Source organism: Vespa velutina, chromosome 18 (genome assembly GCF_912470025.1).
Source record: "Vespa velutina chromosome 18, iVesVel2.1, whole genome shotgun sequence".
NCBI lineage: Eukaryota > Metazoa > Arthropoda > Insecta > Hymenoptera > Vespidae > Vespa > Vespa velutina.
The window spans coordinates 1,805,451-1,826,415 of record NC_062205.1 but is presented as its reverse complement, the minus strand read 5'-3'; the positions used below and the strand labels follow the sequence as shown (position 1 = coordinate 1,826,415).

The window sequence follows — 20,965 nt, the reverse complement described above, 5'->3', positions numbered from 1 at the left end:
AATTCCAACTAAACATTACCATATTTCCATTTTATATCGCTAATAATACTTCAAAAGAAGAAATATTACAGAATTAATTGTACAATTACTTCTATGAAAAACGAAAAGGAAATTTATCTATCACACATTTATGTCCGGTGTCATTTCTATTTATTCTTATTTACTCTCATTAATTATTCTTTATATACCTCGATTAAACGATTAAACTTCGTTTAACTGCTCGTGACTTTTCGGAAACGCGGATTATAGAATAGAATTATCATTATTTTAACACTCCGTTGGTCTCCTGATGCAGCAACTTCCACGTAGTGAAATCTCGGTATTATTTACGATATATCGAAATCTTACGATAGATCGTATAACGCAAGTACCACCGCGTGAATGGCTGGATGTTTTATTGGATTTCGAAAATTTTTTGCCTCTAATTCTAACTAAACTTTAAAATACTTGAATTTTACATAATTAATTATATTTCAGTAAATAAATAGATTAGATATAGTAGAATTCTAAAAGAATTTTGCAGGAAAACGTATTGAAAATTTGTCTCTTCTTTATTATTCTACTTGTTCTTATTTATTTTCATTATTATTACTTATTTTTATTAATATTATTTATTGTTATTTTATTCTTTCCTTTTGCTAAAATTAAATATTCTAAGAGCGAAATCCGATGAACAGCCTTAATCAGATCTTAAGTCTAATTGTAATGTAGTTTCTATGAATTTTTTATAGATGGCATTATAAGCTTTTTCCAAGGTGTTAAATATCTTTGAGACCTCCTGGCGACAGTGTAAACATTATAAATTCGTATTTCTCCAAGTAGTTTTGTGTGTTATGTGTTTGTTTTTTATAATCTCATTAAAGATTGTTTATTAAATTATTTCTGCCATTATTTTAATAATGGCAGAAGCATCTAATTCAAAATCTGTAAATGATCCTCAGTATTATAAAAATGAATCAACCAATTACATAGCTGGTGTGTATTTCTACCATTATAGGTTAAATAGATTCAAATTTTCAAATAACTATTCTCTTTATCAATTGTTGAGAATTAAATAATATTTTTTATTTCTAAAATTGCAGTTAATATATATTATTTTATAATTATAGAAATTCGACAAATGATGCATGGATTTGGTGATTGGTAGTGAACCATTAATAGAATCCGCAAAAATAATAGAAGATATTGTATTGCATCAAATGAGAGGAATTGTTAAAAAGCATGTGAAGTTGCTGAAAGGCGAGGAATATTGAAAAAGTCTAATGTTGTAACAGCGGAAGATTTTATGTTTTTGTTACGTAAAGATAAAATTAAACTACAGCGATTGCTTAAATATTTAGGTATACAATAATATAATTATTTATCCATGATAATTTAAATGTTTCTTATTGAAATTTTTTGAAATTTTGTAGAATTGAAACAGTTCAAAGCTTCTGTCAATAAAGTTTTGAAAAGTGATGATCCAGAGGATATAGTAGAGATAATGAACAATTACAAAATAATAACCAAAGGGTCCATATCATGAATTTCTTAGTACCATTGACAATACTGGAGAACTTTTTGAAAATAAATCAGTCATAGATGAAATAAAATTAAACAGATGCATTCGTGCTGAGATGATTACACGTTCAATGGATGAAGCACGTTACATTAAATTTAGTAATGCGCGTAATGCATCGTTTGCAAATAAGAATCGTCATAAATTTAGTGACTGGATTTGTACAGATGGTAATTTTTCTCCGTAATATTAACGCATTAAAAAATATGAATATATAATACAATATCTTAATACAATTGGTAAAATTTATAGGTAACATCACAATATCCAAAGAAGGTTATGTGATTTTAGGATATTTAGCATATGAAACAGTTGCGCAAATTATTGATCTTGTTTTCTTAGTGCGCCAAGATCAAACTAAAATATATGGAGATGCCATAGATCGTCTTAAACTAAGTTATGTTAATCCATATACATATAAATTATCATGGAAAGGTTTGTGATATATAATAAATTTATAAGTTTTTAAAAATGATTATTATATATATTCATGTAAGAATATATAAAATATTTGAAACCGTATATATTTTTAGGGTGCTGCAACTAAACCAATAACTCCAGCTGAAATAACTGAAGCTCTTAGAAGATTCTGGTCACCACAGTTAGATATAACAGGACCATTTAATCGTTGGTCAGTGCGTCCACCTCATTTGAAATTCCTTTCTTGTTAAACTTATACTATAAGTGAGGTAAGATTTTTAGAAAATTATTATGTATTCTTTTTTACAATAAAAGCCATAATATTTTATAATAAAGAAATGACATTAGTAGATAATATTTGTATTAAAATTGACTTGTATTTATTGACTTTGACTTTTGTTTTCTGTACATATTATGTTTTCTTTTTTTTTTTTCCTCAGATAGTAAACCTATATAAGATCACATTTCACATTTTTGCATTAATAAGTCATTTTTTTATAATTTTACAACTTAGTAATCTGTTAATTATTTTTAAAAAATAAAATAATATTAATATTACATTAAAAAAATGATACATTGGCATTCATTGTACTTTTTATGAAATAATCGATTTCCTACTAATATTACTACACATTTATGATATATTATAGTATATATATATATTATTTGTATATTCCATTCTAAAACTAGATTAAAAATTAATAGATAATATAATTACATACCAACAAAATTAATATCTACATAATTGCTCTATTCTGCTAACTTTCTTTTTAATGACTGATTTCTCCATTCATGAATTCACGCATATACTAATTTTATTTCTGTATCATGGGGATAGTAGTGTTGATACCCTAGCTTTTCCTTCTGCACCACCAGTAATACATGTTCCAGATTGATTAGCACTGGACCAATCACAACATAATGTTCCTTTATGTCCACCAAGTTCTAAAACTTTTGTTTGCATACCAGGGGGCATCTACACATACAATATTTTTAGAAATCCAAAATTTATATATTCATATCTATAATAAATACAATAGTTCGTATGTTTTTTTTTTTGCTTACTTTATATATGTTACCTCCACTTTGTGTACAAAGTAACATATAATTTCCACTTTGATCAAATGTAAATAATTTCCCATGGAAAGCAGTTTTTTCAATTTTAATTTTAGTTTCCCACAAGATTTTTCCTGAGTGGTTTAAGCTTCTTTGGCATAATTTCCCATCTTCACTTCGAGCACAAATATTTGTGAAATCATTTATCAATTCTATATCAATTACCGGACTCGAATGAGAACCAAGATTATCTATTATTTCATTTCGCCTCAAATCATGTATCAGTATATTGCCGTTTGACATTCCTGTGATAAGCAGTTGACCATTGTGATTAAATGCAGAACACAAAGCAACTACATTTTGTTCTGTAGGTAAAATTCTTTCTAATTTCGTCGACTTTATGTCATATAAAAGTAATTTGCTTTCTGTAGGATCTGATACTGAGCATACAAATGTAGAATCGGTTGGATTACAAAGTAAAGTAATAATCCGTGATCCTTCATGTTGTATTTCCCAAAGTGTTTTACAATCACGCGTTTCGTGTAATTGAATTAGTCCGTTATTATCGCCATGTAAAAAGAAACGTTCATTTTTTGATATCCAATCTAATGCAGTTATAGCCTTATTTGCGTTTGTCATAGGTGAATTAAATGTCGTGACAGTTCTAATAGAGAAATTCAAAGAAAAAAAGAAAAAAAAAGAAAAAAATATAAACGATTTTATGAATTTTAATATATCGTAAAATTTATATTATAAACGAATATACGAGAAATATATACTTTGGCGATGGAATTGGTGTCCATACTTTGATAACGCCATCAGCATCACCCGTTGCTACATATGAACCACTTGCATTGCTTTTACATTGAATAATGGATGTTTTATGTTCTGTATATTCCTCCTGAAAAATTTGTTCATAAGGCATTTGTAATAATTGTGATTCGTGTCTTAAAATAAATTGTTTAATGTTTATGAACATTAATTAACCTGACTTAAAAGGATATAAGTTGACTCAATCTTTTCTTTTGTTTTTCTGTCGACAGTAGTGTCAATAGATGAATCCCTTTTTCTAGTACTTGTTAATCGAGAATCACAACTCATACTTCTTTTAGCAACCGCTTCAGTTTTTGCAACTGAATTCAGTCTTCCTTTAGTATTTGTCCTTTTTGTAGATGCTATATCAGATTCTGTATGTTTCTTAATATTTGTTGCAGATTTTCTACTTAAAATTGGACTTGAACCACCGCCTATATTCTTTATTAAACTTCTCAATGTTTTAGGATTTCCATTAAAGGTGATTCCCTAAACAAAAAATAATGTAAATGTATAATTTAATTATTTAATACGTTATATAGAAGTACAATACATACTGAGCAATGATATAAAAGTCATCCATAATTGGTGGATACTGTGGTACTGGCCCTGGATTTACATCAGCGATTGTTTCTATTTTAATAGGTTCATTTAATTTTTGTCTCAGGGCTTCATTCTCCTCTTGTAAACGTTTTAACTTATTCGTATCTTCATCTATTGTTAATAATGTTGGTTGTGGCATACACTGTAAAAGTTTAGTTCATTGGAGATATAACATTTCATTATGTTAATCCATTTCATATTTATAATTAAGACTTGAAATTTACCTACTTGAAAAATAGTTGCAAGAAAATTATGTAAAGAAACCAACATAGTATCTTGCCATTGTCTGGTAAAATGTACCGAATATGTTGGATTATCTTCAGGATTTTTTACAAATGGTAATGCTGCGAAATTATAATTAAAAAAAAATATATATATATATATTTTTTGTATATTCAGTATGTTGGATTATCTTCAGGATTTTTTTTACAAATGGTAATACTGTGAGATTATAATTTAAAGAAAATATATATATTTTGTATATTTCATAACTAAAATATATCATACCAAACCACTCTTTCCATTCAGAATGAATTCCGGTGCCATTTTAGTAAAAAATTCTTGAATACGATCTTGCTTATTATTTACAGCTGCATTTACTAGATACATTTTTAAAACAGCATTCTCTAATTTTTTTATAGCCGGAGTAAAATGATTTTCCAAACGGGAAAACATTCTAATATCTAAATGACCCCATAATTCTCTCAGAGATAATAAATCATATGTATATATATATTGCATCAATTGATCAACAATTTTATCAACCTAGTAAGAAAAAAAAAGAAATGAATGATCAATAGAAAGTTATTAAACTTGCATTCACATTAATCATAAACGATTTCTTTTAACGTAAATTGAAAAAGTAACGAAGAGGTTATGTATTAAAAATGATTGTTTTGAAGCTGCATTTAAAATCTGACTGATTAAAGTGATATAAATAGTTATAAATCAATCGCATATTAAATAATGAATCCTATATATGTCAAACAAATAAATATATAAACATCTTTTTTCAATAATGCTGCATACAAAGTAAATATTGTTGTTGCACTCTTTATTCTCTTCATATCTTATATTGCGATGTTCTCACCCTGAAACCTTTTTCTTTCTCGGTCTTTAAATCGTTGTCGAAGGCTTTCAGAGTTTGACTAAATCCTCGAAATAATAAATACTCCTTGACCAGCTCATCAACATACTGAATGTGAGACATTTTCCCTCCAAATTCGTAGTAACATTCAATCTTTCCTTCAATTGACAGCACTGCGTTGTCATCCTTCGGCCATTTTGAATTCTAACGTAGCCATATTGTTTTCTTAATGAACGTAAACGAAGCGCGAACGAAATGAAAACAATTTTATTATTAATCATATATATTCACAAGTAATTTTAACATCGATTGATATTTAATATGACATATGTATTTACATAAATAAACATGTATCCTATAATAGAATTAACGATTATAATTTTTTTAATATATGTATTTTATGTTCTATAGTGAATTTCATATATTTGTATATACGGAATTAAAGAATGTCGTCCAATCATATCTTTGAACGTAAGAAAAAAGATGAAAACGTAATTTATTGTCACAGAAGGTAAGAGACATTACAAAAATTAATTTTTAATTATTTAAAATGATCTAATATAGTTACAATGAAGAAAATATCGTGATAAATTTTGAATAGCATGAAACAAATGTTTATTGTAAATGTTATTAATTGTTTATTCAAAATGTTGTTTAATTAATCTTTAATTGAATAATTAAAAAAAAAAAAAAAAAAAAAAATATGAAAGTAGAAAGAGAAAAAAGTAAACTACAACAAATTTTTTTACACGCACATAAAAGTTATTTATTGTTTAAAATATAAAGAGAAAAATAGGCATTCGATATTTAATTGTTCGACATTTTTTTTTTTTATAAATCGCATACTAACTTTTACAAATGGGATCTTGTGTCATAGGAATTAGATAATATAGTAAGTAGCTAATACAGTTGATTTTTAAAAAGGCACGATTCTCTTTTTTTTTTCTTGTAGTGAAAAATGGCTACATTGTTCTATTTATATTTATTTTATATAATTTCGCACAAAAATTATTAGACCTTTACAGCTTAAATTCGATGCTTTGAGATAATATTTTAATCTTGCATGCAAATATGGAAAATAGAAATAGAAGGAATACAATCGTAACCAAACAATAAATTACTAGTAATCTAAAAATTAGACTTTACAAGCGACAAACGAAAATATCATTAAAAAAATACATAAGATAATCAGTCAAAACTAGTAATATATATATATATATATATATACATATATATATATATATATATATATATATACATATAGGTATATAATGAATGCATTTAATATTATTATATATTAAAGATAAAGTCATCGTGTCGATGTTCATCTAGCCTCATTGGAATTATAATATGCAATATTATTAATAAAATATTTGAAAAACAATTCACATATAATTTATCTATGCTACAATTTATCTATGTTATGTTAATAATGGACGCGGTTCTCCATAGAAGAAATTTGCAAATATGATTGGTAATTTACATCGCATATTAGATAAGTGAATTTTAAATATTATGTACGAAAGCAGATATTACTTGTGTCAAATTATTATTTTCTGTTCTTGAAATCACAATAATCGGTAAAAAATGAAATAGTAAAGAATATTAATTAGTATTAATGAAATAGTAAAGAATATTATTAGTATTAATATGTGTGGAGTAATAAGAAGCAAGAAATACGAATTGTATATAATTAAGAAAATGTAAAGATCATTGTGTAAATTGTTTAAAAGAGAAATTGTAAAAAAAAAAAGTGTAATATATATTTTCATGTGTTTATATTTATTGTCAATAGATATTAAAATATGAGGAACAAACCGTAAAATAAAATAAATGATTAGCATTTAAAAAATAATATTTTCAGTCTGCTTTTTCACATAATCATGAGAAAATAATATATTATTATTATTATATAAGACGATCGATGTTATCCTAAAATTATACTATCTGTATCACAAAGACAATGACAATCTTTTCAATGATACATCGATTTTTTTATCAATTTTGAAATGAATAAATGTGACAGCGTAAAGCGGTCTACATATACGTTCGCGATTGTTCGAAGGATATCCCAAAGGATAAGTCCTTCTGACCTTTTTTTTCTTATAAATTAATTAAGCGAAAGAACGACGACGACGACGACGACAACGATAAGGCCGCTCTCATTGTGCAGAAGTGTTTTTCATTTCTTTTTTTTCTCTCTCTCTCTCTTTCTTTCTCTCTCTCACTTTTTTTACTCGATAAAAAAGTGGATTATTTCAAACAAGAAAGCGAATGTATCTTTCTGTTTCATATATAAATATCCCTTTATCACGCATGCATATATATATATATATATATATATATATATATGCATGCACACATAATACATATACATATTTGTTGTGATAATAAAAGCCGAAAGTCCATCTGATCAAGCAAGCAGAGGATTATAATTTTTCAAAATTGGAATACGCACTTAAAGCTCTTTTAAAAGAACGTAAGATCAATTAAATGTTTTTTTCCAATAATCATATCTACAAGTATTTTTATAACTTATAGATCTACATCCTCTTGTTTTGCTTTAGGTGCTATCTTTTCAACACTTTCAGAATCTTTTATAGATGTATGAATGTCTGCCACTTCAACTGGTGGTGGTGGAGCAGGTTTTACCGATCCATCGTCATCCGCGATTTCAAAGCCGATCGTGGCACCAATTTTTTGGCTTGCCTGTTTGAATGAATCCGACAGCATCACCTGTGACATACGAGGACGGTATTTAAATAAATAAATAAATAAATATATATATAATGTCATTGGAACAAGTAAAAATAGATAATAAATATTATTTATGATATTTACCTGTACTACGTTGATGCACATCGAAGTTAGAGCCAGACCAAATACCAGGTATATTATCGAACACATCATATACATGGGATGCTAAATCAATCAATAAATTTGTTAATATTTGATCAAGTCAACATAATAATTATAATTTATTGTAGATTAATTTCGATATAAATTGAATGAAACAGTGCTCTATGTGTGACTATTGGGAAAAGCATGTGCGATAAATGAGTGCAATTATAGCAATTATAGGAGTGAAGCATACGCTTGTTCATTTTTTTTTTCTTTTTTTCATTTTAAATCTTACCATCTGAACGCCACCGTGAAAAATAAAAGCAGAAATGAAATTAATTCCATAATTTAAAATTAGCAACGCGAGAATTATTTTTAAAGGAAAAACGATATGCATTCATGTCATTCACGTGAAAATTAGAATGCTAGTAAGCAAATTAAGCCGGATATGCAGGCTTTGTTTTTTTTCTATAGTGCCATACCATTCGGAATTTATAGGAATCATTATATGGTATAGACTCAATCATATATATATAACATATATAATTTCTTATTATAGAACTTAATAATGGATAGAGATATAGAGATTATCAATTCTTCCATGCTCGTTTTGTTTACAAAAATATGTATTATAAATCTGTGCGCGTGTGTATGTGTGTGTGTATGTGTGTGTGTTGTATATGTATGTTGTATTATGTCATGTTATATAGTTTTGATTTATTTTATAATTTATAAAGATAGATCATGATTACCTTTGGCACGTAATCGCCGAAACCGATAGTGCTCATTGAAATGAAAACAAAATAGAAACTCTCGAAGAAACCCCATTGCTCCCACGCATTATAAAGCGTAGCACCTATGAAGATATATCCAAGAAGAATGAATATTGCTACTGATATCGGAAGATTAAATTCATCATCTATTGCGAACGTTGACATAGCCGGTGTTCCCGGTGTGTCTGGTGCATTTCCATCTATATTTAATACGGCCTGTTGATTTTGTTGCTTTTGAATCTCTTCTATATCTTCCGGGTTCATTTGGGATGGTCTTCTAAACGTCGCGAGATCGTATACCAGTTGGACGCCTTTCATAACTTCCTTTAATAATAAATTTTTATCGAAATATAAATTCGTGGAAATATTATTAATATAAGAATTAAATGAAATAGTGAGAGATATTCGTAGAACGTATATCATATCTAATATAATTAATTAACATAAATATTGTTGACATTATTAATAACTATAGAAAGAAATAATATTACAATAATAAAGATATAAATTTATATAACTATAATATCTATTATAAGCTATATGTTTTGTGATATAACGAATAATTTTCATGGATAATAGATAATCGATTAAAATTGAAAGATCATGCTTATATATCTTCTCTTTGTATAATTAAACAAATTATATTGATTCACCTGTACAGGCACAGTTCCACGAACTTTTCGACAACTTCCAGTGTAATAAAGCCTTCTTACGAATGCCCAAAGGAACTTGATACCGCGTGTAAATAATTTGCCAAAGTCTGCCAATAAGATAAGAAACATCGGAATACCAAATATAGCGTAAACAATCGTGATGGCTCTTCCGGTTGTAGTGCTCGGTGAGATATGACTAAAGAAATAAAAATGTGTTTTTGTTAATTAATATATCATTAGATAACGCTTGACGAGAAATAGAAACATTTTCTATGAATTCGATCGTATTAAAATAGATCTTATATATATATATATATATATATATATATATATATATATATATATCATCTATTTGTCTTCATTGTAAACGAAATAATCCTGTAAGTTGGTTAATTTATTTAATTAAATGGTTATTAATTTATCGTAATGCTGATAGTTCATTGACGGTTCATTTTGACTTTATATTATTATAAAATCTAAAAATACTTTAATTCGATATTAATCGAGAAACATTACATATCTTGTACGATTATGAATCGGAAAATTTTTGATATTCGACAGAACGTTCTTTTCGTTGATCAGATCAATATCTTCTCACCGATAGTAGTGATCACAGTGAGACAATATACAACGGCATTCAAGAAGGTCCAACTTCTTTGTCCACTATACGTGTGTACACCTGCCTCATGTGCGGTATGTAATTGTTCCTCAAACTCCATTAACTTTCTTCGCGCCAGGCTCTTCCAATCGTCCTCTCTAAGATTGTGACTATAATTCCATAGGCTGTCCAAAAAGTCTCTCTTTACTCTCTTTACGCCGCATTTGTAAAAGGTCTCGAACGCACCTTCGGTAAATCGAAAAACAAAAGCACCAAGACCGCAATATATCATGATCAAAATTAATTGGGCTATACAACGATTTCTCATTTTTCTTATTATCCTCATTTCTATTGGATTTTGAGTCATGAAAGCCTTTAATTCAGATGCGATGTCCTTTAGCGCACGAAGGAAATCCAAGAAAGTAACTTTTTCTTGTATATTGATATGTTCCTTCTCAGAATTTGTTATTTCTTCGATTGATTCATTTTTCGGCATATCCTCACGTTCTTTCTCTATCTCGGAACTATCGGTTTTTTTCTTTTTCATAAAGAATGAAAACAATGTGAATCGAGAGTACCAAGAGCTTTTCAACGAATCTACCGGCTCATTTTTCACCAAATTAATAATCTCTTGATGTTCGCTTTCGCTATGGATCATACCAATTTTTCGCCTTCTCATAGCCATTATTTCATTAGCTTCCTGATAGTCCTCTGGTAAATCAGGATCCAAAATGCTACGTTCTCTCAATAAATACTCGCGCTGTGCTTTTGCAAAATCCTCTATTAGACTATCGTTACTCAATGGTATCACTTGTTTTTTAACATCTGTCGCTGATCTCTTTACAATTGGTTGTCGTTCCAAGGATCTGGGTGGGAAGCTTTCGCTTTTCTTCATCGTCGCTCCCTCTGTGATACTTTCATTGGGGTCAGGGGGTTGTTGTAAAGATTTTTTTTCAGGTTTATCCTTAGGGCGAATTTTCGTATCGAACGAGTGTTTCTCACGAACGGACTTATCACCCTCGTTCATTCGAGCTCTACCAGTGGATTTTCTCGTTCTTGGTCTGACAATTTCAGAAGACTTTAATCTACTTGGGCTAGTCTCGCTCTTTTCCTCGCTAGAATCTGTTGACCGAGGATGTCTTTCGATCGTACGATCCTTCGATCTTTTTTTCGTTCGTTTTTCAACTTTCCTCGTGTCGATAAGTTCGCTTTCATCTTCCCTTATCCTCAGAGTTTCCTTTTTTCCAATATCCTCCTCCTCCGCCTCCTCTTCCACCATTTTACTCGGAACCTTAATATCCTGTTGTAGATTCCGTTCTACGTTGTTATCGTTATCGATTTCACGTGAACGATTAATAAGGCTTGTTGTTGCTTGCGAAGAAATCATATCTCGACGAGCAACATCCTCAAGTTGTATAGTATTCCTTTTACCATTCGTAGTTTTCTTTCTTTCATGCGTCCCTTCCTTCTGATCCTGTTCCTCGTTTAATCGCCCATCTTTCTCCTGACCTTTCACCTTTCTCTCCTTTTCCATCTCTTCCATACGTTCGGTATCCTCAGCCATCTTCTCCATCCTCGCTCTCCTAATCTCTTCCTCATCCTCGGATGTCTCTACGAGTTGACTTCTCGACGAGGGTTCCGGTGTTTTTTCGCGTCTCTTTGCCGCTGCCTTGCGACGTCGGTGAACCGTGTAACTATCCTCCATCGTCGACAACTCGTCAACGATGAAAAATCTCGTAACTGTGTGTGCCTCTTGTGGAAAGACACGTGATTGATATTAACAGATCAGGGTAGAGGGGGAGAAGGAAAGAGGGCAGATAGACAGATAGGGAGGCGGGTAAGAAAGGAAAATCCTTAAACGGATAGAAAAATATAAAGAATTTGGAGAATGGAATGAAATAAAAAATGGAATAGAAGTTAAGGATTAATAAAAGAAGATTAAAAAGAAAACGAGATCGCGATTTTAACCAGTCTCCTTGTATCTTTAGTTTCTTTCTATTTGTTACGTGCACGTAGAGCGAAAGACAGAAATAAAACGGAGGTTGCTCCCACCACAACCAGCACCACCACTGGTAATACGAGCGAAAGCTCGGAGAAAACGCCTAGGTAGAAGAAAACGATGTTACTTTTGACGCAGCACGTTAACTCCTCGTCGTCGTCGTTGCCGTTGTCGTTCTCGTCAGTTTATCGAGCGACGCTCGAATTGGCGCAATTGACGCACAACCGTGTTCTCCGATTCTCTCTCTCTCTTTCTCTCTCTCTCTCTCTCTCGCTCTCCTCTCTCTCCTCTTTCTCTCTCTCTCTTTTGGCGTCGCGATGCCGCGCCTGTATGTACCGCAACTCATTTTACGTAGCGGCATTTCGACCGGATAGACGAACCGCGCCGGCGCCACGTGCTATCATCTTTTCCCCCCTAATTTCCGATAACTTACACCTAAAACTTAACATTATCTATTCCTCTTCCGTTATCTTCTTATGGTCTTTTTAAGGGCGATTTGCTATTATATTTTTTATATTACCGTTATCATTACTAATTGCTATATTACTTAATATCAATATATATATATATATATATATATATATATATATATATATATATATTTCATACATCATCATTATCATCATATATATATATATATATGTATGTATATGTATATGTATATGTGTGTGTGTGTGTGTGTCTACATAATAATATAATAATATTATTAATTAACATCAATATATATTATTACTTATATAATTATTAGTTAATATCAATATAAATCAATATCAATATCAATATATATATATATATATATATATATTTCTTTTTTTCTAGCGTAATATCTTATTTTCACAAAAGCCGACATGATAATCACCTTTAGAGCTATTATTTTAATATTAATCTTCTCTCTATCTCTCTTTCTTTTTCTCTTTTCTTTCTTTAACTATAATTAAAGTAGTAGAATTTACTTTATATTCTTTCATTATAAATGGAAGTGTAGAAATGATTGATATTCCGAGCTTTTCTTTTTTTATAATACTATGTAATTGAATTTTCAGGAATATTTTTTTTTTTGTTATTAAAGTATCTTTATCGTCACATTACGTTTCACATCGTAACTATAAAGATTTAATTTAAGATTTTCTATTAATCATGATAAAAATTATTATACTTTCGAACTTTTAATGTATCTAGGTATGTACATTGTGACATATTATTATACTTCGTCGTAATAACTATTTAAAATAGACATCAAGAATGTGAAAATGATGGCGCCGTATCTCGAAATAGTTGTATAAAATGTCGCTGACTCTCTCTTTCTCTCTCTCTCTCTCTCTTTCTCTCTCTTTCTCTTCCTCTTCCTCTCTTTCTCTTTATCCTTGTCTCTGTCTCTTTTTCCTCAAAAAGATGACTTGCTAAAGACACTTCCAAGATATATACAAATAAAGAGAGGTCACATCTTTTTTGGAAGATGACCAAATATATGCTTGAATGCTCGGTTGTGACCGAGTAATCTGACCCGATTCTTTTTTTTTTTTAGGAAAGATAACCATCGACATATATATATATATATATAAACATACAAACATACATACATAAATAAAAAATTAGATGAAACGTACATGTAAATCGAATGATCTATTTTTTATTTATTTTTTTTTCACGTTTGAACGTTCTTGTTTTGTTTCTTCTTTTTTTTATATTCTTCTTTGTTCGAAACACGATTAGAACATAGTATATCATCGATTGTTATACGATTTTGACGATTTCTTTGTTATATCTTATTTTTTATTGTTGTTATTGTTGTTGTTTGTTTATTTAAACGAGATGTAACACCTGTTAAGCGTCGTCTTTCAACGGGATCATTTATTTTTTAACAATATTTATTATAAAACGTAAAAAAATTTCAAACACGTGTCAAGTAAAAATTTTAGACTAAACGCGCGCGCGCGCGCGCGCGCGCGATCTCTTTTTTTCCACCCTGATTATTTCTTCCAATTCTCTTCTAGTTTTTCGTTACGTAATATGAACTACTCGAAATAGTATGCGTGGGCAAGATGTTCTCTCAGCATTCGAAATATATATATATATATATATATATATGTACTAATGTAAAAATATATAAACATTCCAGAATAATTTATATATTCTGATTCAACGAGGAAGAGTTCATATCGAAGGCGACGTTAACATTTTGTAGACCGGCGATTGATACCCGATTGTTATTTCAAGATAAATGGAGTTTCTTGTAACAAAATTACGTTTCTCATCGCAGTATCTATTAACCATCGTTTATATATATTTCACTAGAGTGAGATTTAGTGTGGCAGCGGCTAAACAAATCAACCCCGCCCTCTACCCCTTCCCTCCCCACCTAACTTGTGTTGGATTAAAGTGCAGCTATAAAGATAGATACAAATCTTCGAAATGATCTCGAGAATGTCTCCCGATGGTTACGATATACGACCAATTCAGTATTTTATTCGACACGACGACAATTGCAATCAAATCGGATAAATATTTTTTTACAAAAAAAAAAAAAAAAAAAAAAAAAAAAAAAAAAATAGAAAAAAAAAAGAAAAAAAGGCAAGCACGATACTATATCGCGAACTTTAAGTTAATACAACAAAACATATGTGTATTTTATTTTTAAAACGACACGTTGCATTTATTAAACGATGATCGTGTTATTGAATGTAAAAAAAAATGAAAAAGAAAAAAAGTATATATATATACATATTTATTTATTTATTTATTTATTTATTTATTTATTTATTTATTTATTTATTTATTATTATCGTTAGAAAAATTATTAGGTTAAAAATTCGTATTCGTAAAATTTTTAATAGGACTCACCGATGGTCGTATAAATGGTGCCACAGTAAAAAACGGCGTTCCAAAATGTCCACACTTTTTCGCCACGGTCGATTACGCCAAGTTTGTAGAATTCGTAAAGGTGTTCTTCATATTTCATAAGTTCCCTTCGGGCTCCTCCCTTCCAAAGTTCCACATCCGAGGCCAATACTTCGTCGTCCCAAAGTTCCCTGATCAATTCGATCGTTTTGTTTCTAAAGATTGTAGAAAAACTATGTATTATATTAATATTATAGTTTATACAATTGAATTCCGCTCTCCCCACACACCCCCCCAGTCCCTACCCCCTACATCCCCATTCCTTCGTGTTATTCATGAATTACGTGAAAAAAAAAAAGAAATCAAAAATATAAAAGAAAAAACTTCGATATGAATTTATATTAATGTAAAGATCACATGTCGAATATCGAGAATTTTGAATATATTTTCATCGATAAAATCATGAAAACGTGATTTAACAAAGGTTAACTATAGTTAGCGAGATTATAGCTGGACCACGGTAAGTAAGTAAGTAAGTAAGTAAGTAAGTAAATAAGTAAGTAAGTACCTAAGTAAATACATATCGTGCGTAGAAACTTTATAATATTCATGTCACGCGAAGGAAAATTTCTTACAGATAAATATAATGTAAAAAGGGTCGGATTCTTGTGTTTCTTGCTTAACTTGTGACCTTCGTTCTGAGGTTAATCGATCGTAACATAAAATTGTAGGGAATAGTCATTTACACGAACTCACGATCGAAGTTAACTCGTTAGTGATATAAACGTATTTGGAGATCGTTTTATCGCGATGCGCAAATCGAATCTATCAATGTCGCACGATCGAACATCTCATATAATTATATACCGTTTGTATTATCATAACAAAAAGGTATTTTACATTTGAATAAAAAAAAAAAAAAAAAGAAAAATGAAAAGAAAAGAAAAAAGTCATTCGTTTGAACAATTATCAAACATTATTCAGAACAGATCTTGAATGAAATAACATAAGTATATATGTGTCAACATGCTATGCTATACTATAGTATTCTCTTTCATTCCTTTTTCTTTTTCTTTTTCTTTTTGTTTCTCTCTTTCTCTTTCTCTCTCTCTCTCTCTCTCTCTCTCTCTTTCTCTTTGTCTCTCGTTAAAATAGACACTTTAATTGTCCCACATTTTCTGGGACTATCATTTGATCTATACGTTTCACAATGTAAATGACTAAACATTTTAATTCCCGCGATATTTTATATTTTTTTTATTATCGAACGTAAAAAAAAAAAGAATGCAAAAATATAAATAAAAATTAAACATACCAATCGATTGAGATTAGATTTGTTATATTAAAAAGTAATATTTTCGAAGTTCTTTTCAGAGAGATCAGAAAGAAAAAAAACTTCCATTTTAATTTCGAACTTTTGTTTGTTCGTTTTCTTTTTTCTCTTTTCTTTCTTTTTCTTTTCATTTTTCTTTTTTTGTTTTTTGTTTTTTTTTTTTTTCGATTAACATATAATTTACCTTTCTTGACGTATATTCAAATGAAATATATCCTCGTTGGTTCCTTCGATGGTAATGAAAATCATTGCCCCGGCTACACTATACAAAAATACAATAACTACTAAAAATATGTGGGTGAACCATCGTTTACTCCAGGAGCTAACCTACAAAAGATTTATAATTTCTGACAAAAAGGAAAAATAATTTTTTTCTGAATTTCCAACTTTTGCGAAATATTTAATATATTACCTTCTCGTATAACCAAAATACACTTCTCTCGCCTACGCTAAGTCCAGATTTTGTAAAGTCTTTGATTCCTTTAAATTGTGTAAATACAAATTCGCTAGCTCTGTTGGAATAAAATACTTGTGGTTGTCCAGAAACGGGTGTTACAGGCACAGGTGTAATAGGTGCGGGTGTTTGATTATAAGGTGTCGATGCATATCCCGCGGGTGTTTGTGGATATCGTCCATATTGACCAGGAATCGGTAGAGTGATTTTCGGTCTTGGTGGTACTTTTTTAATAACGGGTGAATTAGACATTTCTTTTTTCTTTTTTCTTTTTTTTTTTTTTTTTCTTTTTACCCCGTAATATCTATTTTTATCTATCAGCAATATTTTCGTTTAATGATACAAATTTTATTCTAATCGTGAGTTTCCTTCGTATTTTCTTGTTAAAATGTATTAAATTAAAAACTTCATCGCATTCATTCTATCGTTATTCCCTGAAATTTGTAATTCAACATTTAAAACTTATATATATATATATATATATATATATAACATGTATATAATATATAAATATATAGTATATAATATATAGTATATAATATATATATATATAAAGTATATAAAATATATAAATAATATACTATATAATATATAACGTATGTGTATATATATATATGCGTTGTTTTACGCATGCTCAGTTTTACGAGCGAACGTAAGTACGTAAGTACCACATACGTTACTATAACAAATATCTTTTATCTGTATCATTAGAATAATATCTGTCTATTATCGTGTACTATTTGAAATATAAGCGTAAATATATAAATATACGTAAAATCGACGAGATTGATAAGCTCTATCTTATAAGAATTTTATTAGAAATTTATCATTAATGAATGTTTCGATTTATAAGAAAAAAAAAAAAAAAAAAAAAAGAAAAAAGAAAAAAAAAAGGATCAATTTATCGATAAAATTCATTGAAAAAATCTTATAATCCCAAGATATAATTGGAAATTTCATTAATTCATACCTAATAACATTGACTCGTTTGAAACTCTCATCCAACTTTTTTCCAATAGCGAATATATTTTTTTCTAATATATAATTCACTATCGTTATCTAAAATTATTCGACGATGAGAGAGATCGTTCGTAGGTCGATGACCCAACAGATTCATACAACAAATATACCACCACAACGCTGTGAAAGCCGTTGAAACGACAAATTTAGATGGTATAAAAGAAAATATTCGTACCAGGACACATTACGGAGCCCCTTTTATTATTGGCTCTGTTTGAGATTTTTAATAATTATTAAGAATAATTACACGATTTTGGGAACATTATCATCGATTATCATAATAAAATTTAATATATCTATATTATCTTAATAACACTTGACTTTTTTTCTTTTCACTCTTCCCTCTTTTTTTTTTCTTTTCTTTTCTTCTTCTTTCTTTTTTCTTTTTTCTTTCTTTTTCAAAAATATATCTCGCCGATGACGAAAGCGAGATAAACAAAGTTCACCATTTATTAAATGTACAATCTAAATTCTTTATAAAAGGAATATGTCGTAAATTGACACAGTCTTTAATCCGAAATTTTCGTTGAAATTTCATCGATCGAAATATGTTTGAAATATTATATATATATATATACATATATATATATATTCTTATTTGTATTCTTTATTATACTCTTCTCTTGTATTTTAATGAAATGGAATAACACGTGACTAACGACCTGTTTAAGAGAGAGAGAGAGAGAGAGAGAGAAAGAGAAGGAGAGAGAGAGAGAGAGAGAGAGTGAGAGTGAGAGAAAAAGAGAGAGTGAAATATATATATATATATATATATATATATATATATATATATAAATATATATATATATATGTGAGCTCCGTCGAGATTAAAGAACAATTTTTAATTTTCCCGGAAGATTTGGCACACTGTCAAACGTAAGTATGTCCTTTTGGTTTATCTTCATGAACGATTCGTATAATTTTCATCTTTCTTCTTTTAGAATCCCTTTAAAAATAATAAATTATAAACTTTGTCCATTAATTGTAACAAAATGATCTTATCGTTCTTTTTTTTTCTCCTCGTTCGAAGTAAAATTGACGAAAAAAGAACACCTTTATCTCAGAATATTGGGATGTCACAAGATCAAAACACGAAATCACGATTGGAGAGCATCACGAAATTCAGTAACGTCAACGATAAAGTTTTTTTTATTCTTTTTCTTCTTCTTTTTTTTTCTTTTTTTTTTTTTTCTATCTAACAAAATAGACTTTAGATTTGTCCTTCTTTTTTTTTTATTTTCTTTTTGTTTTTTTTTTCCTTTTTTTTTTTTTTCTCTATATATATATATACACACTCGTCGACATTTGATACTTGTTCATTTTGAAAAAGAGGAATTTTTTTTTATATATAGGTATTTCTAGAATGACTCCTCCGTTCTCGTGTTTTTCTCGAATCGATTGGCCATAATTTATTTGGTTCAATGATTTAGAATTAATCGAATTTCTTTCTATTATATCTTTCGTTATTTTTACGGTGCTTATTATTATCTTCTTTTTATTTATGTTTCTCTTTAACTTTTCATTTGATATTAATTAAACGAGAGAAATGTTATCGAAGACTCCCTTTTCTAAATACGAATCCTACGACCCTTCAGCCGTGACGTCGCGACGCCAACTGAACATATTCGCTGTTCTACACCGCCTAGAATTGCTTTGAAATGCTTTCAGTGCTACATTTGTGCGCAACTCGCACACATACACATATATATATATACATATATATGTACCTATCCGAAGGCGCGCGCGAATTAGTTTCGAAAAAATTTCCTTTTTTTGTTCTTTTTTTTATTCCCTTTTCAAGTATTCTTTTTTTATTTATTAAACTAAAGTCAATTTTTTAAAATTCATTTTTTATCAAAATCTTATCATAATTCCAAATTCATAAATTTTACAAAGTATTATTTTCATATATCACATTCGCGCGCGCGCGCGCGCTCGCTCGCGCTCATTGCAAAACTTAATAAGTAAATATTACTATTGTATTTATTGTTCTTCTTATTATTATTATTGTCTCTTATATTCATATAATTTCATTGTTTTAATCGTAGTTCATAAGTGTGTTTTTATATCTTATTAAATAATTTTGAAAATAGTTAAATAAAGTTTTATAAATAATTATTAAACTCGATAACTATATCTTTTACGTTATCAGTAGTATAATTGGATATAAATGGTAAAGCTGAGATATTCAATTTGTACTTGATCATTATAATAAAAGGTTTTTGAAGTGATAGGCTAATATTATGTAAACTAACCTGTACAATCAGAAATTTTATAAATAATATAATTTCTTAGAAATAAATAATTTTATATATATATATAAATATATATATATATATATATATATATATATATATATATCGTAAATATTTGTATAACATAATAATTTTAATATTTTAATTTTTTATAATATTAATATGTAACAAAAGCAAACTGCAAATTTGTTCTAAACATTTTTCAATTATATTTAATTTTAATAAAAAAAATATGTGACTCAACTATGTCAAATATTATTAAATCTTTTGTATCATAGTAAATAAATATAATTAAACACATTCTCCATATAAAGCTGATAAATATAATGTATAATTGAACAGAGTAATCATATAGATAGAAATCAAAATGTATACGCACAACAGGTATAATCTTAAATTTTGAATATAAGACGTAAGTACCTCTAACTTGTATTTAACAGTAACGAAAAAGTCCAGCTACAGCAGCTACACCTAACGGCGATATTTGAATTTAACTCTACGTGATTTTTAAGGCATATTCTCAAGAAAATATTTCTTTTATATAGAAACGCAACCGATCGTTATAAAATTCTCAATTACCTATTATTTTATTATTATTAATGGTATTGTTATTCCAATTCTACAGCATTCAATAAATATATTTCCTTGCTCGATATAACATAAA

General features: G+C 28.8%; 3 protein-coding genes across 11 annotated transcripts; 1 reads left to right on the top strand and 2 right to left on the bottom strand.

Annotated features, from left to right (window-relative positions):
- The first annotated feature begins 625 nt into the window (after window positions 1-625).
- Window positions 626-2,547, top strand: LOC124955365 (transcription initiation protein SPT3 homolog). The gene is given in 9 exon segments (XM_047509693.1): window positions 626-975; window positions 1,110-1,141; window positions 1,143-1,212; window positions 1,215-1,340; window positions 1,413-1,504; window positions 1,506-1,728; window positions 1,811-1,979; window positions 1,981-1,993; window positions 2,092-2,547. Coding segments are annotated over 9 exon segments (939 nt in total). The 5' UTR covers window positions 626-899; the 3' UTR covers window positions 2,230-2,547.
- LOC124955364 (WD repeat-containing protein 91) lies at window positions 2,342-5,758 on the bottom strand. Its single transcript, XM_047509692.1, is given in 10 exon segments — window positions 2,342-2,954; window positions 3,044-3,698; window positions 3,814-3,935; window positions 4,022-4,320; window positions 4,323-4,336; window positions 4,405-4,592; window positions 4,679-4,794; window positions 4,958-4,984; window positions 4,987-5,215; window positions 5,541-5,758. Coding segments are annotated over 10 exon segments (1,920 nt in total). The 5' UTR covers window positions 5,661-5,758; the 3' UTR covers window positions 2,342-2,804.
- A 1,742-nt stretch (window positions 5,759-7,500) lies between these two features.
- Window positions 7,501-19,769, bottom strand: LOC124955363. Of its 9 annotated transcripts, none has more exons than XM_047509686.1 (11): window positions 19,100-19,769; window positions 16,985-17,460; window positions 16,757-16,899; window positions 15,243-15,454; window positions 10,402-12,154; window positions 10,088-10,092; window positions 9,805-10,001; window positions 9,131-9,475; window positions 8,674-8,676; window positions 8,379-8,459; window positions 7,501-8,273 (listed from the first exon to the last, which is right to left on the bottom strand). In XM_047509686.1, exons 2-11 carry the CDS (start codon window positions 17,276-17,278, stop codon window positions 8,073-8,075), a joined length of 3,234 nt encoding a protein of 1,077 aa, XP_047365642.1. In that variant the 5' UTR covers window positions 17,279-17,460; window positions 19,100-19,769; the 3' UTR covers window positions 7,501-8,072. The 9 variants fall into 9 exon arrangements, with proteins under 9 accessions (XP_047365642.1, XP_047365643.1, XP_047365638.1 ...); XM_047509687.1 differs by having other exon boundaries at window positions 19,520-19,769; XM_047509682.1 differs by lacking the exon at window positions 19,100-19,769 and adding an exon at window positions 17,997-18,777 and having other exon boundaries at window positions 16,985-17,250.
- Window positions 19,770-20,965: the final 1,196 nt, after the last annotated feature.

What these genes read in the sequence shown, in the direction of transcription:
- LOC124955363 (XM_047509682.1), bottom strand. Translation starts at nt 18,027, where the DNA reads ATGAGAGTTTCAAACGAGTCAATGTTATTAG. An exon ending in TATTTTGGTTATACGAGAAG is followed by an intron (nt 16,900 to 16,984) that starts GTAATATATTAA and finishes AATCTTTTGTAG; the next exon opens with GTTAGCTCCTGGAGTAAACG. An exon ending in TGTGCATCAACGTAGTACAG is followed by an intron (nt 8,274 to 8,378) that starts GTAAATATCATA and finishes CGTATGTCACAG; the next exon opens with GTGATGCTGTCGGATTCATT.